Raw genomic sequence first — 26,334 nt, forward strand, 5'->3', positions numbered from 1 at the left:
CTTAGGAGAGTAAGAGGCAAGGTCCTCAGGTGAAAGGAGAATGATTGTGACAGGTCTGGAGTAGCTTTTGTGGGGAGTGAAATAGGTACCGAGGCTCAGAGGTGCTAAATGACTTGCCCAAGTCCCATAGAGAGTAAATGACAGAGAAAGGACAGAGGATAGGCAAGAGAGGTGGCTGCCCCATGTACAGTGTGGAGGAGCACAAGGAAATCTTTTTATAAATGTCCGTGTTTGTAATGTCAGGAAATTCTGCTCTCTATGGCATATAGGTATTTATTTTGTGATAAATTTAATCCCATGTTACAGTGGAGCATCTGATGCACATTAATACATGGGATATAATTTGCCACCACAGGAAAGGACAATTTTCAAACCAGGCTTCAAGGGCACAGATACTTTGTTTTAGTTCTGATTAGAATCCAAATGCATTCCAAGTTCAGTACTTTTTCACTATGAGATGTATGTGGGGCAATTTGGGAGACCTGATGAAAAGGAAGGCCTGAGTGAGGTACCTTTGGATAGCAAATGCGTGGCATGAAAGCACTCAATTCCTGAAGAATAACCAAAGAAGAGGACAGCCTCAGGGACAGGATGGGGATTGGGATCACTTTGCATGAAGTAGCCCAAGCAAGGCTTCAATTTAAATCTTATAAAGTCTTTTTTTTCTTCTCATACATCATGCCTTAACGTGGAGTGTCATGGCAAAGATCAGCTGACTACTAGGAGCTCTTTTTCCTGTGAAGCATAATAAAGCCTGAGGCAAGTTTCTCAGGACTGGATCCCCAAGTAGCTTTGCCTAGCTAAGAGAAAGTATGGAGAGGTTGATTTGTGTCCCATCCTTAGCAGGAACCAGGAGCCAGAACAATATATTTAAGTACCTGAACACCCAAAATTAATGAAAAATCATGTGTATTATATACTGTAATCACATTTACCTTAAAAACTTCAAAGACCTGTAATTTTTATCAGTGTGGACATGTCAACAACTCAAGCATATTACAATCCTTCCATAAGAGATAGGAATTAACTATAGCTGAACAAATTCATTATCTGGTGGCAAAACTTATGCTGGTAAGTGTAATTCACCCATTTTAAGTTTCTTTTTAAACTGAAATTTTTAAATCTTTTTTTCTTTTTTTGGAATTGCTTTCTGTCATGCACACTTTCTGTTGAGAGTCTCTGACACATACAGACAAGGGGCCATATCAATAGCAACTGAATTAGACATCCCCTAATTAACTAGGTTTGAATTCTATGTGGATATCATGATCAGCTGATTGGAGAGTCTTGGGTTATGCTAGGTGAAGCTGAGCCAAGGCTATGATCCATGGCAGAAGACAGAATCTTTCCTTATACAGAAGGCAAAAGTAAAATGAAATGTTTAAAGGCATTTAAAAATCTTTCAAATAATACAGGATTTTAAAATCTGACCAATTTTAAACTATTCAGTAAAAAACAGTAATTGACAAATATTTAATGCCGGCTATGTTCAAGGATCATAAGCAATAAGGTAATGAGGGGGGCTCAACTATGAGTTAAATATGACATATGACATAAACAAAGGAAAAATAACTACTAATGGAAGCTAAAAAGTCTGGTACAGATAATAAGTGCTTATTTTTCATTAATGATTTTTTTTGGGGAGAGAAGAGGCAATTGGGGTTAAATGACTTGCCCAGAGTCACATAGCTAGTAAGTGTCAAGTGTCTGAGACCACATTTGAACTCAGGTCCTCCTGATGCCAAGGCTGGTGCTCTATCCACTGTGCCACCTAGCTGATCCCCAACAAATTTTTAAAGAGCAAAAAACCTATGAAAAATTACAAACCATGTTTTTTGAAATATAAAAATGCCACAAAATGTGGTACCATTATTATAGCTCAACTACAAACATAACAGTGTTTTAAAATCCTAAAGCTTTTGCATTATTTTAAAAGAAATTTAATTTATACATTCATTTTTTCTTTATTAAATTTTAAGAACTTAAAGAAAAACATAATTGAAATTATTTTCTGAACTTACAGGACAGTAGACAAATCCTTCACTTTTTTCATCAATGAAAACCAATTTTGTCCCATTAGGATCAGGAAAAATTTTTTTCACACTGACAGGATGTCGATATTCATTCACATATTGCCAGTCTTCAATAAAGAAATACCTAATAACGCCAGTCTAAAACAATTATAGTCATGAAAATGTTATGAGACACTTTATTTTTTGAAGCAAATATTTCACATTTTAAAAGAAGTATTTGACTCAAAATTGAAGTTAGCCACTTATGGTAAATATTTTAAAAGGTAGATCAAAATCCTATGTTAACTGTGAATGTATTTCTGATTCAATACTTTGCAAATTCTGATATTTTTAATTATATTTTTGGCATTATCACATTTTAAATCCTCCATTTAGTGGAAACTTTAATCATCTGACATTTATTTCTATATCAATGATCTTAGGCATATATCTTAGATCCTAATTGGTAAGTACATTTAGCAAGATTTTAAAATATGAAAACAAGCAGAAAAATTTTTGGGATTACAAGAGTTAGTCAACTATGAGGTTATCATAAATAATGATTCATTAGCAAACCACAGTTGCTACCTTTGTTTTGAAAGTTCAGCATGGCACCATCAATTTATGTGACACTGTATACAAGTAGGGGAGGAATTGCTGATGGGGATTGTCGATAATTATGCAGTTAAATAGCAAACAACCTATTTTCTTATAAGGATTATAACTTTCTCTACTTAGAATTCTTCTGAGAATCAAATAGAGATAAAAATGTGAAAATGCTTTGAGCAAAGTTAAAAGTACTTTAGATAAATAAGGTAATATGACTGTGTGGCTCATATTGTTCTTCATAGACTGATACAAAAAACGGCCAATACAAAAACATTCTCAATATGCAGTAAATAATTGAAATAAAGGAAAGATATCAATTGGGAAGGAAATCTTGTAAGGGGAAAATGTTGAAAACATTTTTTCTGCCATTTTTCTATAGAAAGGAATTCTTATGACTTAATAATGAACTTAACTTCTCTTGTATTTATGGCATTTTAACATTTTCCTCCTCATCTTTTTGAATATGATATTTTCTAGTCTTTTCCAAGAATTAAAAACCAATGGATTTGTTTGAATTTTTAATTTTAGGTTTTTTTTTTTAGTTTTAAATTTAGTTTTTATTGTTTTTTTTTTTAGGCAATTGAGATTAAGTGACTTGCCCAGGGTCACACAGCTAGTAAGTGTCAAGTGTTTGGTCTGAGGCCAGATTTGAACTCAGGTACTCCTGACTTCAGGGCTGGTGCTCTATCCACTCCGCCACCCAGCTGCCCCTCTGTTTTTATTGTTTTAATTACATTTAATTTGATGTCCTGAAACACCAAATGTCAAAGAAAATTTGATTACTATAAACCTTCTTAAATTATTAAGATCAAGAGAACATGCTCTAAGTACAAAGTGATCTTTTACATTTTATTCATTTTCAATTTGTTTTCATTTTTAGCTGTTTAGTAAAGTCTATATCAATTTTAAATATGCAAAGATTATGTTTTCATGCCATAAGGAAACTACAAAAAACTAGCACAAATGTTGAAACATATTAAGAACATTATCTCCATGTATGTAAGTTCATAAGTTCAATGTCAAACATAGGCAGGGAAGCATAAGCTACCATATGATCAAGAGATAATACAATACTTCAATTAACTAGAATTAGAAATTTTCTACATATTATAACCAAAAGAAGTAAAAAGAAATAAAAAATACATACATCTGTACCATAAATCAGGAAATCTCCAGTTAAAGCATGGCATAAAATTCGGCATTTGTCATCTACCTCTGGAAAAAGTCGAGTCTCACGTTCTTCAGCATCCAAAATTTCACTTTCTATCTAAAATGTTGATAATAGTTGTTTATGATGTTATCAGTTGGTGGGTTAAGCATTTCAATTTTTTTCTTCTGTCTCAACTGAATCACTTAGCTAATAGCTCCCTGGTCTAACTAAATTGTCTGAAGAGACTGATATGGGTAAACAAGGAAACTGCTACTAATTTAGATTCCAAAAAGACATGTACAGAAGATGGAATCACAGATAAGTAGTAGTGGATGAATACAAAAGCATGGCATAGTCTTGTAAGAACAGATCAGAAGCACTGCAGCTGAGAATTAGGAAACTAATTAGGTAATGCAATTTTTTTTTTAAAGCCATGCTGTGGAGAACAGGAAGAACAAAGAAGGGAGAGAACCACTGTTTTTGATTGGTGGGAAGAAGGTAACTGAAGACTTGAGAGAAGGCAGATATGCTCATTTCTTACACTGCCTCTATTTCCTTTGCAAAAAGGGAGAACCACAGGACTGGAAAAGGACACAACAAAAATGGTTAAGAGGAAGCTAAGATCCAAAATAAGTATATTGACAGTAAGGGAGGATCTGGCCACCCTTTATAAGTTTAAGTCATCTGGCCCAGATCAATCAATCAGTAATCAAATGATCAGTCAGCAAGAATTGATTAAGTTTCCATTATGAGTCAAATACTATGTTAGATACTAGGGATAAAAGACTAAAATAAAAAGATCCCTGCATTCAAAAAGTTTACAATTTATTGGGGAAGACAATCCACACATCATTGCTGTTCAGTCATTTCAGATGTGTCTGACTCTGCATCACCCCATTTGGGGTTTTCTTGGCAAAGACACTGGAGGGGTTTGCCATTTCCTTCTCTAGCTCATTTTACAGATGAGGAAATGAGGCAAACAGCATTAAGTGACTTGCTCTGGGTCATGCAGCTGGTAAATGTCTGAGGCCAGATTTGAACTCAGGAAGATCAGTCAGCCTGACTCCAGGCCCAGCACTCTATCCACTGCACCACCTAGCTGCCCTACATATATATGTACACACACATACACATATACTCACATAATAGTTTAAAACTATACAAAGACTTCTGGGACGTCTTCACTGTGTGTGTGTGTGTGTCTGTGTGTGCATATGCATGCACATATATATGTACACATATGTATACATACATGCACATATGCAGATATATACAAAATATGGAATAATTTTTGGTAAGAAGCACTAGGAGCCTGGGCAGAGGTCAAAGGGGTGGTGTAAAGAGAAGGAAAAGTCTCATGTAGGTGATACCTGAGCTAAGCTTTGAAGGAAACAAGGAATTCTAACAGGTAGAGGTGAGGAAGGAATGACTTCCAGGCTTGGAGACAAAGGCATAGAGATAGGAGACCGAGTGACACATGTGAGTTGCAGCAGGAAAGCCGGTTTGGCTGGACCAGAGTGTGACTGGTAGTAATGTATAATCATGCTGAAGTCCTTTAAATGTCAAAAAGAGAGGAGTTTGTACTTTTCATGATAGGGCACAGACCACCCCCCTTAACCAAGGTGGGGTAGCTCATAGTCTTCCAGCATTACCTCATGCGCTGAGCAGTTCAGTCACTTAACTAGAGGTCAAACAGCTGGTGTATGTCAGAGGCCAGATCTGAATTTATGTCTTGCTGGCTTTAGGGCCAGCCTTCTTCCCCTTAGGTTGTGCTGCCTCTTGTATTTTAAAATCACAGGGAAAAGGAGCCATAGGACTTTATTGTGTCTCCTTGGGCAAGACATGTCACTTGTTAGGGCCTCAGTTTCCTCTCATATAAGATTAGAAGTTTGGACCTTTAAGGCCCCTTCTAGCTCTAAAAGTATTCTTTACTATTATGCCTTAGTCTACTGCTTCTGCTTATCTCAACTCTATAGGCCTTCGGATTTGCAAAATAAGACTCACCATGTGTAACTGTATTTTGCCCTCAAAAAGTACAGCAGCATAGTCAGAATGAAGGCACATACTAGCTACTGTTCCCAGATACTCAACATCTTTTAATTTTTTCACAACTGTAGAAAATAAGAAAACATTAAAACAAAGGTAATGTATTTCATTTAAGTTTTGAAAAAAATTCAAACTAATTAATTAATGAATTAAAATTTAAATCAAAACTAATTATAAACATTTCAAAACTCTTCTAAACCTTGAAATTTTCTTCCAGTTTTTTCAGGAAATTTTAGTCACTATGTGAATTTGCAGTAATGACATCCATGGGAGTTCACATAAGATAGAAACAACAAAATAAATTCTCATATGTAAACACTAGGAACAGCTTAGTGAAAACTTAATGCCATTTTCTACTTGAATAGAATCATACTCTATCATGCTCTATGACTGACTGATAACATATAATCTCCTGTGAGGAAGTGTGTGAATGAATAGAATGTAATTTTTTTCTATCAATTCCCAATATTTGAAGAAAAAAAGTCAAAAGAGCACTGAAGCAAAAAAGAAAATTGTCTCAGGAATTATGAAAATTAGGTTTATGGTGTTCAAAACCTTTCAAGCTAAGGAAAAGAAATACACAATTTATATGTATTGTCATGAAGCTAAAAAAGAGAAAAGGAACTTTCCTCTAGGGTGCCTCATATACTTATTGATAAGCTGCCCACAAAGCTCAAATCTTTCTCATCTTTGAGTCAACACTCAGTATACAATGCTTTATTAGGCAATACCAATACATTTATTAGAGGTGATAGATATGAGTTAAAATAACAAAACCAGATTTAGACTTACTATCCTCTCTAAGTGCATAGAACCAAGCTCGATTGTTCATTCCCACAGCCAGATGATAAAGACCTATAGCTAAGAAGTTGGGCTCCACTTCAACAGAAACTGTGATGGGTAGCTCCTATAAAAAAAGCAGTCATTGTAAATAAGCTACTCTAATTACTTTGAGTTTGTCTATAAATAAAATTAAAATAATATATTTGTCATACTCCTTCAACAGGGTTGGCTACTGTTACTTCAAGGAGCGAGGTGAGATACGCAATCCGTGTGCTGCAGTTGTCCCCAAGAACAGGAAGTTTGGTCAGGAAAACATGGAGTGAGCCTCTTTGAGTAGATACTGCCAACAACTGGCCATCATCTGTCCAAGATAGACTACCCAACCCTGAAATGATTTTTTTCAAAAGTGAGCTATCATTAAATGATGAATAAAAAGTTCTACAAACTATATTTATTTCAGTGTTTCAGAGGAGGAAAGGTACATTTAAAAACATTTTGTTTAATAGTATAAATAAATTTTTTTCCTTGGCCTATGGTAATTATTTTCAGAGTAGAAATTGTACCAGCTAGTGTCATATAGAGTATATAGAATATATATCCAACCAAAGTGAAAAGTACATTTTTGCATTTGTAAACACAGATCACACAGATCATAGATTTAGAGTTGGAAGGGATCTTTGAGAAGTCATCCAGTTCAAACTCTGCATTTATCGGATGACAAACTGAATCCAAGAGACATTATGTGACTTACCCGAGTCACCTAGCTAATGTTTAAGGCAGGATTTGAATTAAGGACATGAACAAGCCATCACTCTATCCACTATCACCTGGCTGTCAAATGAGCTATAATAAAATCCATGATAAATATTTTAAACATGTGGACTTCTTCAGTTCAATTTAAGTAGCATTAACTAATACAAATACAAATTAATTAACACAAGTAATGAAAATTCAAATAATCATTCAAATTAAAAATAAATACAAATAATGCAAATTCAGAAACTAGTGAAAGGTACAAGATATATCTCAAACTTCCTGTAATAAATAAAAATATTAAAATTATAAACACTAATATTATCTGTTAAGTAAATGCATTCAGTGTTAATCTATTTTAGAAATTAATAGAATACCTTTATTTTCATCATCCAGGTTTATTATAGCATACATTTCTTTTAGTTCTGAGAGGTCATGGATTTTAATGCTGAAAAACAAAATAAAAATTATTAGTTTTATCTAATATTTTAAAAACGGAAAATTCCAAACAGAGCTTGATTTAAGGAAACAATGGAGTCACTAAATACAAAAAGAATATTACCATCGTACTTCCAAAAACAGATTCAGTCTAAGTAAACATGGTTAGATTTAGCACAATGAATTTGGTATGGGTAATGATGGAGGTAGGATCTTTGAAATACCAGTCCCATGTTCTATGCGGCTATCTTAGTAAACCATTTCTTTCATATCTGTTCAGTTAGGTCAAGTTCTTTTAATTCATAGTCTCAATGAATCTCAACATTCATTCCTTAAAATGTCTTTGTTACTAATACTATCACTATTACTAAGACCCATAAAATAAAGATGCATCTTCTAACAAAATATAGTAGATCACCAATCATTTTAGATGTTTATTTATTATTAAAATGCTGGATTTATTTAACTCTTCCCTGGGAATAAATTTCTAACATTTTGAAATGTGTGTTAACTCTTTCATTTCATGCATTAAATAGGATTCTAGTGTTATGGAAGTTAATGTACTTCTAAAAGTAAATGTACCCAATGTAAAGATAAATGTACCAATTTTACTCCTTATCCACCTACACAATCATGACCATTGTAAACATCAGTACCTGTATTAGCTGAATTGATTAGGACATGACCAGAAGGTCAGAGGCAAGCTACTTTTCCCATTCCATAACTGAAGACTATGCTTCTATGTCCAACCACCAACCTTACAGATCTAGTTAATCATAAGAACCAGAAGAAGCAATTATCATTTTACTGGAAATATAATTTAAGAAATATGTATCGCTGGCCGTTGATAGACACCTATTCCATGTATAAATAATAGACAAGATTTTAAAGAACTTGAAAATACCATGATTCTATGATTTTACGACATCAACATATAAGTGTACTAGGTACTGTTAATTCATAACAATTCTAAAAGAGATTTATCACAAGATTTAATGTAAAAATCTAACCAAATGTATTTTAGGTCAATGTCCAGCATTTTTATTACTCGATAGTATTATTAAAAAGGTGTGCTGCTAAACTATAACTCAAATGTTCATACCCTGGAATTTCTGTTTCACATATCCTGATAACCAAAGATAAAAAATGAATCAAAAAGCAAATTCAATGAAGAAATTAAAGTTTCAGGGATTTTCCAGTCACAAAATATTTAAAATGTATGGCAAGAGTATCTAAGAAAGTGTCAATAATAATAACTCACACATAGCACACAATAGTGCTGTGCACAGGGCCTGGCACATAGTAGGTGCATAATAAATGTGTATCGAATTGAAATGAATTAATATTAATAAAACTTTTTTCACACTAACCTTGTGGGATAAGTAGTACAAATATTATTATCCATATTTTATAGATGAGAAAATCAAGTCTTGCCAAGAGGTTAAGTGAAATGTACTGTTGGTGGAATGGTAGAGTGGTTCAGCTTTTATTGAAAGAAATTTGAAACTATGCCATAAGAGTTACTAAACTGTGCAAACCCTTTGGCCTGGCTATACCACTACTAAACCTATACCTCCAAAGACATTAAAGAAAGAGGAAGAAGACCCATCTAAACAAATATATTTGTAGTGACTCTTTTTATTATAGCAAAGAATCAGAAGCTAAGAGGTTACCTATCATTTGGGGAAATGGTTGAAAAAATATAATATATGAATATAATGGAATATTATTGCATATTAAGAAATGACAAAAGGAATGGTTTCAGAGAAACCTGGGAAGACTTATATAAATTAATGTAGAAAGAAGTGAGCAGACACAGGGGAAAAATATATGTACAATAACAATCATATTGCACAGAAAAGACTTAAGATCTCTAATCAATATAATGACCCCTGAAGATTGATGACTGAAGACATGCTACCTACCTCCTGAGAGAAAAGTGATGGACTTAAGGTGCCAAATGAGACATACATTTTTGGACATGACTAATATGGAAATATTCTGTTTGTGCACATTTGTTATAAAGATCTTGTTTTTTCTTATTTCTTTCTTTTTGCTTTAATTTGGGTGGGTGAGGTGAGGGTGAGATGGGTGGTGATAGATTTATACCAAAAAAAAAAAAGAAAGGAAGAGAGGTCAGAAGGAAATGCAGACAAGCATGCTAGCTTTGAAACTTACATGTTGAATTTAATATATACTTGCAAGGAAAAGCAAGATATCTGTAATAGTGTTGTGGGTTTCAATCCCCTCTTTCAGTTTTATTTTGCAAATTGAGATGCTCATTTTATTTGGTGTTTGTTAAATTCAGAATTTAAAAATTTTTTTAAGAAGAGCAAATTGAGGAGTAATAATTCAAAAAAAGTTCTCACTCTAACACCAGAGTGCCTCTGAATGGTAAAAGCAACCATTCTTGGGTGCTAAAGTTAATTTAATATAATCAGATACTTCTTTCACTAATTTAGCTCCTTCTCATATGTCCTATATTTGCTATGACACTATTTTTGTCCCAGCTTTTCAAGTTTGACAGTTTAGTCATAATTTACTCTTCCTGCCTTTAGGCCATTAGATGGGCAATCTAAATGGAAAGTTTTGGTAGTAAAAATCAACCTAACTGGAACTAATTTTTTTTTCATATCAGGGAAAAGAGGTAGCAGAGCTATGTAATTTGGAGCTGTGTGGTGTGATTGTGAGGAAGAGGTCTGGAATGTGAAGTCTGGGCATCACTGTTGAGTGGATAGATAGTCCTGGGTACAGTAGATGCCTATATCTCTCTCACCATATGCCATCCCAATTTCTAGTTTAAGAGCTATACCACAGAATGATTTTCTTGTTCCTTGGACACAGAGCACTGAGGAAGAAAGATGAAGAACCAGGCAGATCTGATCTACTGCAAATTCATCTTGTACAATTTCAAACAAATGCCTTTTCCTGCTAGATTAGAGAAATTATCTTGATATCTCCTTTGTGGTTTTTTTTTTTTTAGAGATTTGAGTATATAACTTACCAGTTGTCCCCACATGTAGCAGCTTTGTTAAGGGACTGTGATATTGCAATACTACTTAAGTTATCTTTGTGGTTTCGAGCCTGAAAGATCTCTTGACCAATTTCTCGAATATGAGTCGAAATGACAACAAAAATTCCCCGTGAGAAACCAATCATTATATAACCATCTCCGTACCTGTAAGCAACACAAATAGCAATGTAATACAAAGATAATAGATCAATTTGTCAAATTAAAAGCAACTGTAGCTAAAATTTTTGACAGTTTGGGGACTAACACTATTATTGGTAAAAAAAATGCCTTTTAAATAGATAATTATAGAATCAATCAATTGAAAAGCATGTAAGGATCTACTATGAGTAGGCACTGTGCCAGGTGTTAGGGAAACTAAGACAAAATGTAACAGTCCTTACCCTCAATGATCTTGCACTTGAATGAGGGAAGACAACATGTACATCTAAAAAGCACATACAAAATTTATACAAGGCAATGTGGGGGGGGAGCAGCTGGGGAAGAATCAAGAAAGGCTTCATGTAGAAGGCTGAGCTTGAGCTTTTTTTTTTGTGAGGCAATCTTGGTTAAGTGACTTGCCCAGGGTCACACAGCTAGTGAATGTCAAGTGTCTGAGGCTGAATTTGAACTCAGGTCCTCCTGACTCCAAGGCAAGAGCTCTATCCACTGCACCACCTAGCTGCCCCCAAGCTTGAGATCTGAAGGAAACTAGGACTTCTACAGAGGAGAAGTGAGGAAGACTTGCATTCCAGGTGTAGCAGACAGCCAGTGCAAAGGAACAGAGATGGAAGGTGGGTCATAGTGTGTGAGAAAGAGCAAGAAGGCCAGTGTGGCTGAAGTTCTGAATATGGGAAGAAGTGTTAAGTATAATAAAGACAGAAAAATTCATTTCAGCTAATTTTGTGAAAGCATTAGAAGTCACACAGATGAGTGTGTATTTGAACCTAAAGGAAACAGGTTGCCATTGGAGTTTGCTAAGCAGGAAAGTGACATGGTCAGACCTGTTCTAAAGGAAAATCATTTTAGCATCTATATGGAAAATAGACTAAAGACAGACTTGAAAGTAATTTTTTAAATGCAGACTTTACTACTTTAAAATATTTTATAATCTTGAAGATATTAATCTTACAGATGGACATATGTATGAAAATGAATGAAAACATATACATGAAGATGAAATGCTATAACTAATTTAGAAAAAGACATGAACTTCTCTTTCTCTTTAAAACTTTGGTACTTACCAACTGTAACAAACAATGCTGCCATAGCGGTGCTGAAATTCTAGATCAATTGGGCTATCTGGATCATTTAGATTGAAAAGAAATAAAGTTTTCTTGCCAACCACCACACTTATCTACCAACAAAATACAAACCAGAGTGAAACAGAAGGCACAGTGCTTCGTGAAAAAGATGAATGCTATTTATACAGTAGAATCTAGTATTCTTCACCCGTATTTTGTTGTAATACCTCACTGTAGTACAGTGACCCTGACTCCTGAAGGCTATGCCAGAAGAAGAGTAGCTCTGGCAGATCCTGCCAGACTGAAAAGGCACAGAGAACAGTCCCAGCAATGGACCATTTGGTGCATCAGTTGTCCATGAGCCAGCGTTGCTAAGGTCAGAGAGACTCATTACCAAGTTGGCTTTATGATGGTACGTTCTTCAGTTATGACAATTTGTAGACTGTCTAACCAAGCCATTGGGGAGTTGTGATTGACTTTGGAGGAGGCAATACCTATACTGACAAAACTGTATACCTGTGAAGAATGTAAACAGGAATGTGGCTAGTGACTTTGCACAGCCCTTCCTCACTTAAATCTAATTCACTTGCATGTCATGGCATCACCTCCCTGATGTCAAAGTCCTCTTTGAGAATGAAGGACAAACAAACAAACAACCACAAAGAGGAATATGATTTCTATGTGCTAAATCCTACAATTAGTCACATAAGATGTTAAACAACATTAATACAAAATGTATTGAACTAATACACTTTGGTAATTTGGAAAGACTTTAATGATATCTAAGATATTTTATCATACATACCAAAGTCAGTCTTCTGGGATGTTTTTTTAAATGAATGATGTCATTAATGTCCTGGGACCTAGATAATTATATTCGCACGTAATGGTTCTTCTACCCCCAGGAACAAGTGGGATTTTTGCTCATATTACAGCTATAGAACTAGACCAGGCAGATATACAAAGTTCACACTAAGGGGCAGCTAGGTGGTGCAGTGGATAGAGCACTCACCCTGGAGTTAGGAGGACCTGAGTTCAAATCTGACTTCAAACACTTATTAGCAGTATGACACTGGGCATGTCACTTCACCCCTATTACCTCCCCTCAAAAAAAAACCAAAATGAAAGTTCATGTTAAAACAGCATGTCCCTAAATGATCTGGCCTGGCTTCTTAGTAGTTGTTCAGAAAATGTCATTCATTTCTCTACAGGTTAGTAGCAGTTCATGGTACTACAGAAAACCCTTCTGGAATTGGTGCAATTTATGTGAAGTATTGCTGATAGGCTTTGTAGTTTGCTTTTTTTTTTGGCGAGGCAATTGGGGTTAAGTGACTTGCCCAGGGTCACACAGCTAGTAAGTGTCAAGTGTCTGGTCTGAGACCAGATTTGAACACAGCTCTTCCTGACTCCAGGGCCTGTGCTCTATCGATTGTGCCACCTAGCTGCTCCTGCTGATAGGTTCTTGACAGGCACCTCTGTTACTTCTTGAATGCCTGGGATTTGTTTTTGTGGATTTTGTATTCTTTTACTATGCTGAAGCTATTAATTATTTTAATTAGTTCACATTTGCTGGAGTTTTATCACATCTATAAATAAGGATGGTTTTGTTTCCTTTTTGTTGATGTTATACCTTTAATTTCCTCTGGTTACTGCTATCACTAGTATTTCAGGAACTATTAAATGATAGAGACAAGATAGCACATTCTTATCTTACCCTGAATTTATTTGGAAAGTTTTTAATATTTCTCCATTGCAAATAATGCTAGATTTTGGTTTTAGATAGCCACTTTTTATCATATTAAAGGGGCCCTTCCATACCCATCATTTTTAGGGTTTTTTAAGTATTTTTTTTAGCACAAATCGATGTTGTATTTTTAAACTCTACAGAAGCACCAAGATGATTTGAACATAGACCTGATTCTGAATACTTACTGTGCTTTCAGAAGCAGAGTTTCTGTCGTCAGTCTTCATTGTTGAAAACTGCATATCACTAGGCTCTGATCGGACTGGAGTCTTTAAAATAAAAATAAAAACAATTTATGACTGGTGATCAAGTCCAATATAGATTTATCTCATTTTTGGATACGTTCATGGTTACTTCTGTTCTGGCCCTGTCAATCTGATTACTGTCTCCCCCCACACCCTGACCTTAACAATTCTCATCTCCAGAACATTGCATACATTGTATCCTGTGCTTAGAATACTTTTCTCTTCATTTCTGACACTCTATTTTTGCCTTCAAGATTAGTCTCAATTTACTTTTTCAATGACTTGAAGACATACAAGGCATACTCATCTAATTTGTGGCTGACGTAAAACTAGAGGGCTAATTAATCCGCTGAATGTGAGAAACTAGGATTCAAAATCTCAATAGGCAGGAAAAATAGGCTATAATCAATAAGCTATAATTTAATGGGAACAAATGTAAAATCCTGCACTTAAAATTTTTAAAAATCATGTGCACCAATTCACATGGAAAAGACTTGGAGCTTTTAAGTTTGCTATAGCTATCAAAGAGCTAAAGTTATTTAGACTGCATTAAAAGAATGGTATGTTCAGATAAAGAAAAGGAATAGTCTTTGTGTACTCTGCAAAGGTTAGACTACATTTGGAGTATTATGTTCAGTTCTGGGTGGCACAGTTTAAAATGAATAAGCGTCCAGAGGACAGCTAGTAAGACGTTAAGGAGTACAGAATCCTAAAGCTTGGGACTTTGAGAACAGGGCCCATTTTTCATTTTTGTTTTGATACCCAGTGCCTAGCATAGTGTCTTGTACATACATTGTGGGCACTCAATAAATACTTGTTGAATTGCGTGAAAGTTTCTCATTAAATTTCATGTACAAGATGGAGAGATAACATAGTAAGGTGGATTCATAACTGATTGAATGATCAAGCCAAAAGAATAACGACTAATCTCAATCTGTAGGGAGGGCTCTAATGAATGCCACAGAACTCTGTTCTTGGCCCTGTTCTGTTAAAAATCTTCATTGAATAACTTGGATGAAAATACAGATGTATGGTAGGCTTATCAAATTTGAAAGAAAGATGGGACAGACAACTAACTTTTGAAAAAATCAGGATCACTGATAAGCCCACCACCAGGAATGTCCTTCAGGTGGACATAGATCAATTAACCAACACTTCTGGGGTTACAAAGTCACCTAACTATTATCATTTAACCCATCTTTCTTCATTTTTCCACAAGGATAGCATGGCAAATTTTGCCAAATGCCTTGCTATTTCTAAGGAATTCTTCTGATCATAATATCAAAAAAGGAAATTTTATGAGTTTGGAAAGATCTATTCTTAATGAACTCAAGTTAGTGTTTGGTAATGTCTGATTGACTTTAATGTGTTTTAAGACCAGTTTTAGTAAAATAATCCATTCTAATATGTTTCTGGAAATGGATGTCATCTTTACTGCTTTGTAATTTATGGAATGTTTTTTAAAAAAAAATTATGACATCTGTATTGTAGTGTTTGAGTAGCTTTTCATGATTCATAAAAGTTTACTAACAATAATTCTACAGTCATATCTATGAATTCTTTCTGTACCTTCAGATACAATTCATCTGGACCAGGAGAACTGAATTAATTTAAAATAGCTGAGTGTTCTCTTACTATTTCCTTTTGTATCTTGTGTTTTAATTGACTCTTAACCATGTTTGTTCTACCCTATCTAGCTGAGTTCATTTATCACTTAACTGCTCAATGGTCTAGGTAATTCTAAGAAGCAGAGGAAGGTATATACTTATATAAATAAAGGGAAATTCTTCATCTGGGAGTTTTATCAACAAACTTATGGGTCCAGATTTATTTGTTCTGAGGCCTAAAGTGAACTATTTTTTTTTTTTGAGATTCATTGATTTGTTTATTTTTAGTTTTCAACATGCACTTCCACAAGATTTTGAGTTCCAAATTTTCTCCCCAACTCGTCCCTCCCTAACCCCAAGACAGCGTGCATTTTGAATAAAGTGAATTCTTGATTACTGAAGGGTGGTTAATTCTGAAAATTATTATTTTTTTAATTTTTGTTTCCCAATATATATTATCCCTCAAAGAATCCAATTAAATTAAAACATGGAATTTTAATGGATGTGAGGTGTCAGAAAAATGAAATAAATGATGATGCTAAACATGGAATATAAATTATTAGGAGAGAGTAGAAAATCTGTATATACATTTACAAGTTTATCTTAAAATGTCCTCTAAATCCACTGTCAGGATACAACCATAAAGAAGGTAATCCTATTCAAATGTTGCTGAGATGAAGTAAGAGGGGAACAATATTTGAATTGGTATATATAGTACCAAAACCCCCATTCTAATAAATAAAGCATTTGTGATATTTTCAATATGCATTTAACAGAAAATAAATTTAATATTCATATTTTGCTGCAGAGCAGAACAACTTTGGTTCATAGGAAAAATGTATATTGGTTATACGGACTAAGTTTTTAATGGTGGGGAAAATTTGCATTACCTGCCTTATGGTATCACCTTCCTGATTACTAACTGTTATCATCTTATCTTCACTTCCCAATGCCAGTAGATTTTCTGAACTCCAACAGCCACATGTGATCCGTTTAGTGTGTTTACCTGAAAAGCAAACAGTCTTAGCATAGACTGTGTTTGTTGTGTTTCAGTGAAACACAACCAAAATCCTTAATGGCAATGAATCTGAATGAAAGCTCAAGTAGAACACTGAAAACTGGATTAACAGAGAAGAAATCAAGAGATTCTTATGAAGCTGGTATGTTGCCATTCTTGTAATGGCACTTAATAGCAACATTTCCAAATAAAGTATATTGCCAACATTTAATACATTTCAATCACAAGTTATGGAGAATAGGAACTCTTTCTGAAGTCTGATGATTGTAAACAAGTCAATGCTAATATTTGTTATATGGATATGAAATCTAACACTAATATAAAAATGATATTCAATTTTTGGTCATATTTTACTAGTATTCTGTTACATGAATTTACTTCTAAGAGAAATAAATCCTGCAGCTAAATTCACTGCAATGTGAGTTGACAGAAGATGTCAATGCAAGTTTCTCAAGAGCAAGGAACACATCTATTACTTCCTCTGTAACCTTCATTATCACCTAGTTTGGTGCCATGTACTTAAATGGTAAGGCTAGGGATATGGACAAGACCTGTGATTTCATTGGTGTAGGGAGTTCCAAGATGAGGAAACTACTCTCCCAATGCAGGACTTAAAATTTTAGAGAGATGCCTAATGCATCTAAGTAAAACAGCCAATATGTGTCAATCAGGATTTGAATCCAGGTCTTTGTGGTTTCCAGGCCAGCTCTTACTGGTCACTTTTACTTATTTCATCCAAACTCTTTTTGCCATGCTGCTCTGCTACACTTAATGAACACCTGTTAAACTAGCTCATGTAAGAGGAATAGATAATGCCTGCATAAATGAATAGCTGCTCTGTGATGAACATAAAAACAACAAATACTGACAGTCCTTGCCTTATATACCACCCACATAGATAAAATAACCACTGTCCCTGTCTCTCCTCATTAATTCTCTGGAATTACAAAATAGATGCCACTGGAGTGATTATTAAAAAAGAATGAAGAAATCTTAACCATTTAAAATATCTGTATGGTTAGAAGTAAACTAAACAATTTCCATTATAGATTCCATTACAGATCAGGAAAAATATGGATGATTTTGGACCATAAGCCACATTTAGCTTACATAATTCTAGATCCTGAGAAAACCTTCCTTTCTCCACTTTCCAAATGGATTAAAGTTCAAGGTGGTGATGGTGGGTTAAGATGGGACAGGAAGGGCACAAAATGATGAGGAGCTGAGTAGTGTTTGAGGTCTGGCACTATTCATTCTACTCAGAGGGATACCAAATTGTTGCTTCAGTTCATTGCTTCCAAAGGGGACACCCAATGAATAACCCAAATGAATGGCTCAGGTGACTCTGGGGTGGAGGGTCAGTGTTTCTCTGTGTTACAATTGAGATGAGGATAGGATTATGAGACCTGTTTTTGTTTGCAGGTGCTAATCAATTTGTCAATAAGCACTTACTAAGCACCTACTAAGTGTCAGGTACTGTGCAGAAGTTAAAAAAGATAAAAGCGAAGAAACAGTCCCTGCCTCTCAAGGAGTTTCTATGCTGTCAGAGGAGACAAAAGGTACATGCATTAGTAACTACAAAGTAAATACAAAGTAATTTAGGGTGGAGAGAATGTAGTTCAGGAGATCAAGAAAGATTTTATGTAGAAGGTGGCACTTGAGTAGAATTTTAAAGAGAACTAGGATTCTTGAAGGTTGATGTAAGGGGGAAGTGCAGTCTAGGCGTGGTAGATAGCTATCACAAAGGCATGGGGTCAGGAGACAAGAATATTGTGTAAAGGACAGTACAAAGGCCAGCTGGGCTAGACCACGGAGCACACGCATCTCATGCCTTTGCACTGGCCTCAGGTCTGGAGGTCCAAATAGTCATATATAGCTTTGGAGAGGTACAATCTACAATGCCATAGAGTGCTTTGCAAGATTTAATATATTTCCATTTACAACTTACCAAGGACAGGGATCTTTCTAGAAGTCTGACGATTATATATAAGCAAATTTCCCTTAACGGTTCCAGCAGCTAAGAATGCTCCATATTTTGACCAGAGAAGAAAAGACATTTGATCCCTGCAATATTTAAACATAACTGTGAAGGATATTCATAGTAATGATCTTTAAATAAGTTCAAATTATTTCATAAGGAATTTTTATCATCTGACTTGGAAGGCTGATTACCAAATTACATCTTATTCCTTCAGGATAAGAGAATCATAAATTCAAAAAATATACTAGAAAAGCAGACAATTGACCTGAGGTTCAGTTAATAATGAAAAAGACTGTACATTTCATTTCATGGTGGTACTTCAAATTTCATGTGAATATGATAGATACACTGTTCTGGTTATATTACAAATAATTAGAACTAGGAAGGGATAACACAGGATTTATAAAATATTCATGATTTTAAGTTTTAATTGGCAGCAAATACATCATATACATGTGTATGTATTTCCTTTTTCTAAATGGTAGCAAATTTTGATTTAGTCTGTGTCACCGTATTTATAAAAATGTCAATCAAAATATTATATTGGTTTAAATGCAGGTTTTATTTTCCTTAAATTTAGTTTATACAAAATATGAATAAAAACTGTAATTAAAAGTATTTTTGGTGCATATCTTTAAATCTTTTCAAAGAGATCTCATAGTAAGGGTATGGTCAATTTTGAGGGGGCAGCTGCTACTTGGACTAATATACTAATAGTTTTAATGTTATTTTCATGTATAAGAAAAATCTGTTTTTTGTTGGTTTGAAAGCAATACCAAGATATGATCTGCACTTTGACATGAGTTATGATTAAAGATAGTTCTGCAGCATGAGTGGGATGACTGAAAACCAAACGTGTGTCTTGCATAGTCAATTTTATTATATAGGATTTTAGTAATCTAGGTGGGAGATCTATGTTCTTAGCCTCTCTTCTTCCTTTTTTCTCTTAATGATCATCTACTTAATTTTTTAAAAGCACTTTCACTCAAGAAGAAGAAAGTAAATTTTCCATCTCATTTACAATTCTTTTAAAAGTTTAACCTGGGAAGACAGGATAGAAATAGATAAAATAAGTTTAAAAATACATAGACAACATTATGTTTTTGCAACACAGGTACTTGTAGAAGTGCCTCTGTTGACTCTAGCAACTGAAGGGCTGTGTAGAAGAGTCCTGGATTTGGAATCAGAAGACTTGGGTTCAAATCTTGGCTTTGTTACTTACTACTCATGTGACCTTTGCCAAGTCATTTTCCCCCTTTAAGTCTCAGGGTCCTGATCTGCAAAATGACAAAGCTAGATCAGATGGCCACTGAGGTCCCTTCCTATTGCAAGTACCATGATATAACCCCAGAAATGTCCAAGAAGAGACATGAAGACTGGAGAAAAGAAGACAAAGGGGAAACTCCGCTATCTGAAAGGCTATCATGAAGAACAGTAAATTGACCTGGGCTGGAATAGAAACAAGAGGTAGAAGTTACAAAGAGGCAGATTTTTAGCTCCACATAAGAATAAAGGAGGCATCAATAGGATTTAGGGAGCTTTACTTTTCTCGAGGTCACAAGATTTAGAGATGGAAGATAGCTTGCACATCCAATTCTCACATTTATGGAAATGAAAACTGTGCCTCAAGAGACATTAGCTGACTTGTACAAGGTCTTGCAGATGGCAAACAACTATGCTGAAATTCAAACACAGGTCCCCTGACTCTAAATCCACTGCTATTTGGATTTTGCTACAATGCTTCCAAGGCATTCAAACAAAGTGTGTATACAGTTATCTGTCAGAGATGATATACACTGTCCCATGCTATACACTTCCTATACACTAGGAAGGTATCCCTGCACTGAATAGGAAGTTGGATTATATTACCTCTAAGGTAACTTGCAACTCAGAGTCCAGATTTCAGTCCAATTTCACACACTAAATAAATCGGATGTGATTAAAACAGAATAGTCACATTCTCAAATTCTGAAAAGAATAGAATTGGGAGAACAATTCACATAATTTTTAAAATGTTATTCAATGTGTACTTGTATTGCAAAATATTAGACTGGGGATACTTTTTCTCAATTCTTGTAGAGCTAGCGCTGTCAGGGTTTCAGTTTTTTTTTTATTGGTTTTGCATTATTTTTACTAGACCTGTGCTTTTTTTGGTGTAGGGAGTTCTGGCGAGGAAATAACAGATATCCACTTTTTCTTCAACTTAATACTTTTATAGGCAGATATAAGTTAAAAGACTTGTCCAGGGTCACACAACTAGTATGTGTAAGAGGTGGGATTTGAACCTAGGTCTTTCTAACTCCAAGGTCAGTTCACTATCCACTATGCAATACTGACTCTCTTAGCTAATACTGTACTACATGTTTGACTTGAACCAATACTTTTTTCTTTTATAAATGAATAGCTACATATTTTCTTTAAAAATTTTTATTGATCTTTTGTATTTTAGACTATGATTATTTTTTGCTAATTTCTCCCCTCTCCACGGATCCTTCCCTATAGTAAAGAAAAGCAGTTTAGCAAAACCAACTGACTAAAGAACAGCATCTGCCAGAAAATGTTCTGATTATAAGAATATGTCTCACTTTTTTAAAAAGCACATTAAAAATAAAAAAGTACATTAAAAATAAAAATTAGGGAAAACATAGATTATATCCATATAAAATATATGATACTGTCAAAATAAAAATCAGAATAATTATAAACTCTTAAGTAAAACTTTTATAATTAAAAAGTTATCCTTACCTCATGCCACTGTCCAACTGGCTGATTTTATTTGTATTGGCATCCCATAAATAGATGGAACTAGATTTCTCAGAAACCACTGCTAGGGTATCTCCCTCTTTATCCCAATCCATAGCAACACAGTTACTTTTTATAAAGAGAAAACAAATGGTTAACCATAAACACAACTAAAGAATGACAATAAATTGTCTGTAAAGTTTTTATCCCAAAGCCCATTTGTTTGTGGATATTCAACCTGGAGAATGAATCATTTTGCAAGGATAAAACTTTTTTTTAGGAGAAAAAACTATTTATCTCTTATACAATGGAATTATTCCACATGAGAGAGCAGAGTTCAATTTTCCTTGTAATACCATTTCAACAAGTTAAATAAACATTAGCTTTTAGGTGCTGGGAATACAAAGGCAAAAACAAGACAGTTATTGTCCTCAAGAAATTTCTAATTATTGTTTGTATAATCAGGATCTAGCTGTATAGTATGTTTCACTTTTATGGTTTGTAATTATTCTGTTCATGTTTAACTAATTATGATATCTTCCTCTTTCTTATATGACTGTTCAGTTGTCATTTTAGGATTTTCTTTTTTAAAGAATATATTAACATATATGTATGTATATGCACATATATATGTATGTGTATACACATATTTGTATATGTAAGTATCAGTTAACATCTAAAAGAAAACCTGTATATTCCAATTAAAAAAAAACCAAACCTTTCTTTACACTGCTAAAATTTGTGTTATTAGATCCTTAAAATAATTCTCTCAGGGGGTTAGGGGAAAATATATAACAAGATATATTTTTCATTAATCCACAATGGATCAGTCAACAAGCTTTTTAACAATCTACTATAGGGTAGTGTGTTAGGGGGAATACAAAAAAACCTGAAATAGCCCTTGCCCTCAAGGTGCTTACATTTTAATTAGGGAGACAACATGTACATAAATAAATATATACAAAATAAAGTTATATATACAAACACAAACACATATACACATGTATGTATTTTGTAGGGAGGGCATCAGCAGTTGGGAGGGGATCAGGAAAGACTATAAGAAGAAAGGTAAAATTTCAGCAGTTTCAAAGGATACAAAGGATTCTAAGAGTCCTCAGTTTCCTCATAGGTAAAATGAAGGGCTGGATTAGATGACCTCTCAGATTTCTTCTACCTCTAAAACTAGGATCCTATGACCAATCACTTTTGTTCTGCTTACACTGTCTTCCTTTCCCAAACTCAGTCTTTTAGCTCACCAGTTCAACTGCATACGATTCTCTGCTTTCTAAATTCCTACTCCCTTGCCCTACTGCTGTTCATGGCTTGACAGCCCCAACTCTGGATTACTGCTGTCATCAGTTTCCTCCAATCCTGCTCACAGGCAACTATGCCGGCTCCACTCTACATTCAAGTTATCTAATCTCACTCAAGCCAGTCTATCTTTTCATTCCTCCCCAACTGATTTCCTCTTCTATTCCCCTTCCATCAGCTGTCCCACATCTCTTCTTTTCTTGGGCTACCCACAGAACCCCCTCAACTGAAGATCACGTTTCATAATTTTATTGAAAAATTAAGAAGCCATTCACTGTGAGCTTCCACTTCTCTCCTTCCCATCTCTCAATTCCTTAGCATCATCTCTCACTACCTCCTTCTTTGGTCCAGTCTCTGATGAAGAGGGGGCCCTTCTCCGTGCCACAATCAATCCTTCCACTTGTATCCTTGATCCTGTCCCCTCCTGTTTTCTCTAGCAGATGGCCTCCATGATCATCATCCCTCTTTCTGTACTCTTCTCTTGCTATCTACTGATTCCTTCCATGTTGCCTATAAACTTGGTTGTCTCCTTAAAACCCTTCACTAGACCCTGCTTTGCCCCAAGCTGCTGTCCTTTGTCTTTCCTTTCTCAGCCAGACTTCCTGAAAAAGCTATCTAAACTTATCGCCTATACTTTCTCTCCTCTTACTTGGGTGTAAAATCCTTTACAATCTGGCTTTTGGCCTTGTTCAACTGAAAATAAAAAAAGTTGCCAAGGATCTGTTTATTGTAAAACTGAATGGACTTCTCTCAATCCTTGAGTTTTTTGTAGCATTTGACATTGTTGAAACATCCTCTCCTAGTGGATGTCTTTCTTCTCTGGGTTTTTGTGACTGTTGTCTTAGGTCTGATAGCTCCTCAGTCTCCTATGGTGGTTTAAAAGTCATGTCATGCCCCCTAAATGTAGGTATATCCACAAAGCTGTCCTGAGATCTTTTTTTTTCTCTTGATGAAAAGGAGATACTTTACTTTCTCACTTGGTAACTTCATCAGCTCTCATGAGTTTATTTATCATCTCTATGCATATAACTTCCAGATCCATATATGTTAACCGTATATCTTTAACATATGACCTACTCGTCTCAAAATCTCCAGCTTCCTTAAAAATTCAGCTTCAATGTCATCCCCTATATAGTATTATCTATCTGATCGCTACTTATGAGTGCTCTTTTCTCCAGGTTGTTTTACACATATTTTGCTTTTACTTAGTTGTATACTTTGTTTCCCTCCAATAGAATGTCCTTGAGTACAGGGACTGCATCATTTTTGTCTTTATTTTTCATGCCTAATACACAGAACACTTTGAATTCTTGTTGAACAGATAAATTAATGAAAAAACACATACAGAAGTGTGACAATGAAGAACGGCTGGTGTGTGACTTTTGGAACTGGGCTTATTACTTCATACTCTCTTTTATTATTTCTCCATCTTTATGAATACACACTGAAATGGATCTTTGATCTCACTGATTTCAAAGTTCCTTCTGCTGATGCAGATTTCAGCCCATCCATGTCTGCCCATTTTGAATGAGTTGTACTTTAAGTCTGCCACAGGGGGTGCCACAATGTGTTAGAGGCCTTCCTTGAGTCTCCTGACCTTTCAAGCACATTATGGGAGCACCCTGACTGTCCATCTGTCATTCTTTGCCTTTTTTTCCAATCATACAATTTCTTGGTGTCATTTTCTACTCTAGTTTTTCTTCTGAGTGCATTATTGGTGGCCTGCTTATAACCACTATCTGCTTCTTTATTGTCCTCCGTGAGATATTGATTTTTAGTTCTTTAGAGATTGTTGTATTTTATATCTTTCTGCCTAACACTTTTCAGCATGATAGAATCTTGTTACTAAAAAGATAGAAAAAAATAAGAAAAAAGAAAAAGATAGGCTTTCATGGGAAGTTTGGGTTCATTAAAGAAACTTTACAATTTCTCCATAGAAATCTAGCCTGCTCTCCTTTTCAATCTAGTTGTCTGTCTCTACCTATGCACACACACACACACACACACACACATATACACACGCATGGATGAGCTCTCTCTCAGAGGGTGAGAAGGTTAGCTGAAGCAATGGGGCACCTTAAGGGAGAGACAGGAGCTAGCAAGTGCCAGGCAAGTCAAACTACCACTACCACCTTGATCATCATCTCCTCTTGGACCCTGATGGAGACAGCCCAGGGTCCTGAACCCAAGAGCCTTTGGAATAGCAATGCTTCCAGCCCAGTGCCCATAGCCATCATCCTAGGATACTATTCCTTTGGAGATACAGCTTGGCAACTGCTACAGCCTCATCCATTGAAGACCCAGAAAAGAAAGTCCTGGCACCAAAGTGCTTGGTATATTGTAAAACAGCTCAACATTGAAAAATAATAGGATTTTGTCAGTGGAAATGACATTAAAGAAGAGGAATTAAGATCTGCTTTGCTGCTTCACTCTAAGGACTATGGGACTTTTCCATTTGACTTGAAGCTGAAACTTTCCATATGTGCGGTCTCCCTCATTAGAATGTTAGCCCCTTGAGACCAGACATTCTAACTTTCCTATTTATATCCCCAGGGCTTATCACAATGTTTTTACATGTAGTAAACATCTAATAAATCCTTAATTCATTCTATAAGTCATCTATAGGTCATTCATTCTGTAGGTTGTTTATTCAAATGCATGTTTTCATTTGGGCAATAGATGCCCTTCATCTATTCAGTCTTTGTGAATGTTTATGTCAAATTCCTTTAGGCAATTACAGATTTATTCTGGGGGACTCTCTCATGTTGCCATCAGGAAAATGGTGTTCACAAACTTCAGTATCTGAAGGACCTCACTATCCACAAGGAATCCCTCTTCAACTCAGACTTGGTGCCAACACATTTGGCAAGCATGTCTTTCCCTGCCTAATGTTTATAATTAGAGGGTTGCTGAACAGTTAGCCCTGTTGTTCTATCTTTCAAGGAATTTTGAATAATTTTTATGTATGGATGGGAGACACTTAGTTGAAAAGTGTTTTTCTCTACAAGTTTTCATAATCACACACTCACATACACAACAACTTTACTTTGTCATGTTTATAAATTTAATTCTTTATTTACACTTAATAGCAGATAAAAGACATAAAATTCTATTTAATTGTAGTTGTAAGAAAACATTTTAGTTAGCATTCAATAGTAAGCATATAAAAAGAACAAAAGAGCTAAAAAAACCTTTTGGATATCTTTTTGTACTTACCCAGGCAAATTAATTTCACTTCTTTTTTGACCATGACGATCAAAGATTTTTATAGTATGATCAGCTCTAAAATAATATTAGAACACAAAAATATGAAATTTTTAGAAATGAGACAGTCCCTTCCCTCAAGGAGCTTACATTCTATTGTAGGATACATTATGTATGCTTTTAAATAAATAAAAAGTATATACAAAATAGTACTAAAGAATTTCAAGAGGGAGAGTACTAGAGAAGCAGGAAAGGCCTTGTGTAGTAGGTGGCATGCACTTGTGCTTCGAAAGAAAGCAAGGATTCTAGGAGACAAAAATGATAGAGTGCCTTCCAGATGTGAGGAATCATTTATGCAAAGGCATGGGGGCAGGAGATGAGTTGTTGTATACTGAGAAGAGCTGCTAATATAGTTTGAATGGAATAGGGGAGTAATT

The 26,334-nt window shown here is 35.0% G+C and overlaps 1 protein-coding gene across 2 annotated transcripts in view; it reads right to left on the reverse strand.

Moving 5' to 3' along the window:
• WDR19 (WD repeat domain 19) overlaps positions 1 to 26,334 on the reverse strand; it is a 75,328-nt gene that overhangs the window by 45,829 nt on the left and 3,165 nt on the right. For both annotated transcript variants that reach the window (XM_020991592.2, XM_020991584.2), the window contains exons 3-15: positions 25,910 to 25,975; positions 21,386 to 21,511; positions 18,608 to 18,723; positions 16,532 to 16,647; positions 13,978 to 14,058; positions 12,046 to 12,158; positions 10,796 to 10,969; positions 7,731 to 7,801; positions 6,813 to 6,985; positions 6,610 to 6,724; positions 5,776 to 5,882; positions 3,769 to 3,888; positions 2,022 to 2,171 (exon numbers count right to left, since the gene is read on the reverse strand). In XM_020991592.2, the coding sequence (XP_020847251.1) occupies positions 2,022 to 2,171; positions 3,769 to 3,888; positions 5,776 to 5,882; positions 6,610 to 6,724; positions 6,813 to 6,985; positions 7,731 to 7,801; positions 10,796 to 10,969; positions 12,046 to 12,158; positions 13,978 to 14,058; positions 16,532 to 16,647; positions 18,608 to 18,723; positions 21,386 to 21,511; positions 25,910 to 25,975 (1,528 nt within the window). The remainder of the gene's footprint in view (positions 1 to 2,021; positions 2,172 to 3,768; positions 3,889 to 5,775; positions 5,883 to 6,609; positions 6,725 to 6,812; positions 6,986 to 7,730; positions 7,802 to 10,795; positions 10,970 to 12,045; positions 12,159 to 13,977; positions 14,059 to 16,531; positions 16,648 to 18,607; positions 18,724 to 21,385; positions 21,512 to 25,909; positions 25,976 to 26,334) is intronic.

This window comes from Phascolarctos cinereus, unplaced genomic scaffold (assembly GCF_003287225.1).
Source record: "Phascolarctos cinereus isolate Bilbo 61053 unplaced genomic scaffold, phaCin_HiC Scaffold_9;HRSCAF=440, whole genome shotgun sequence".
NCBI lineage: Eukaryota > Metazoa > Chordata > Mammalia > Diprotodontia > Phascolarctidae > Phascolarctos > Phascolarctos cinereus.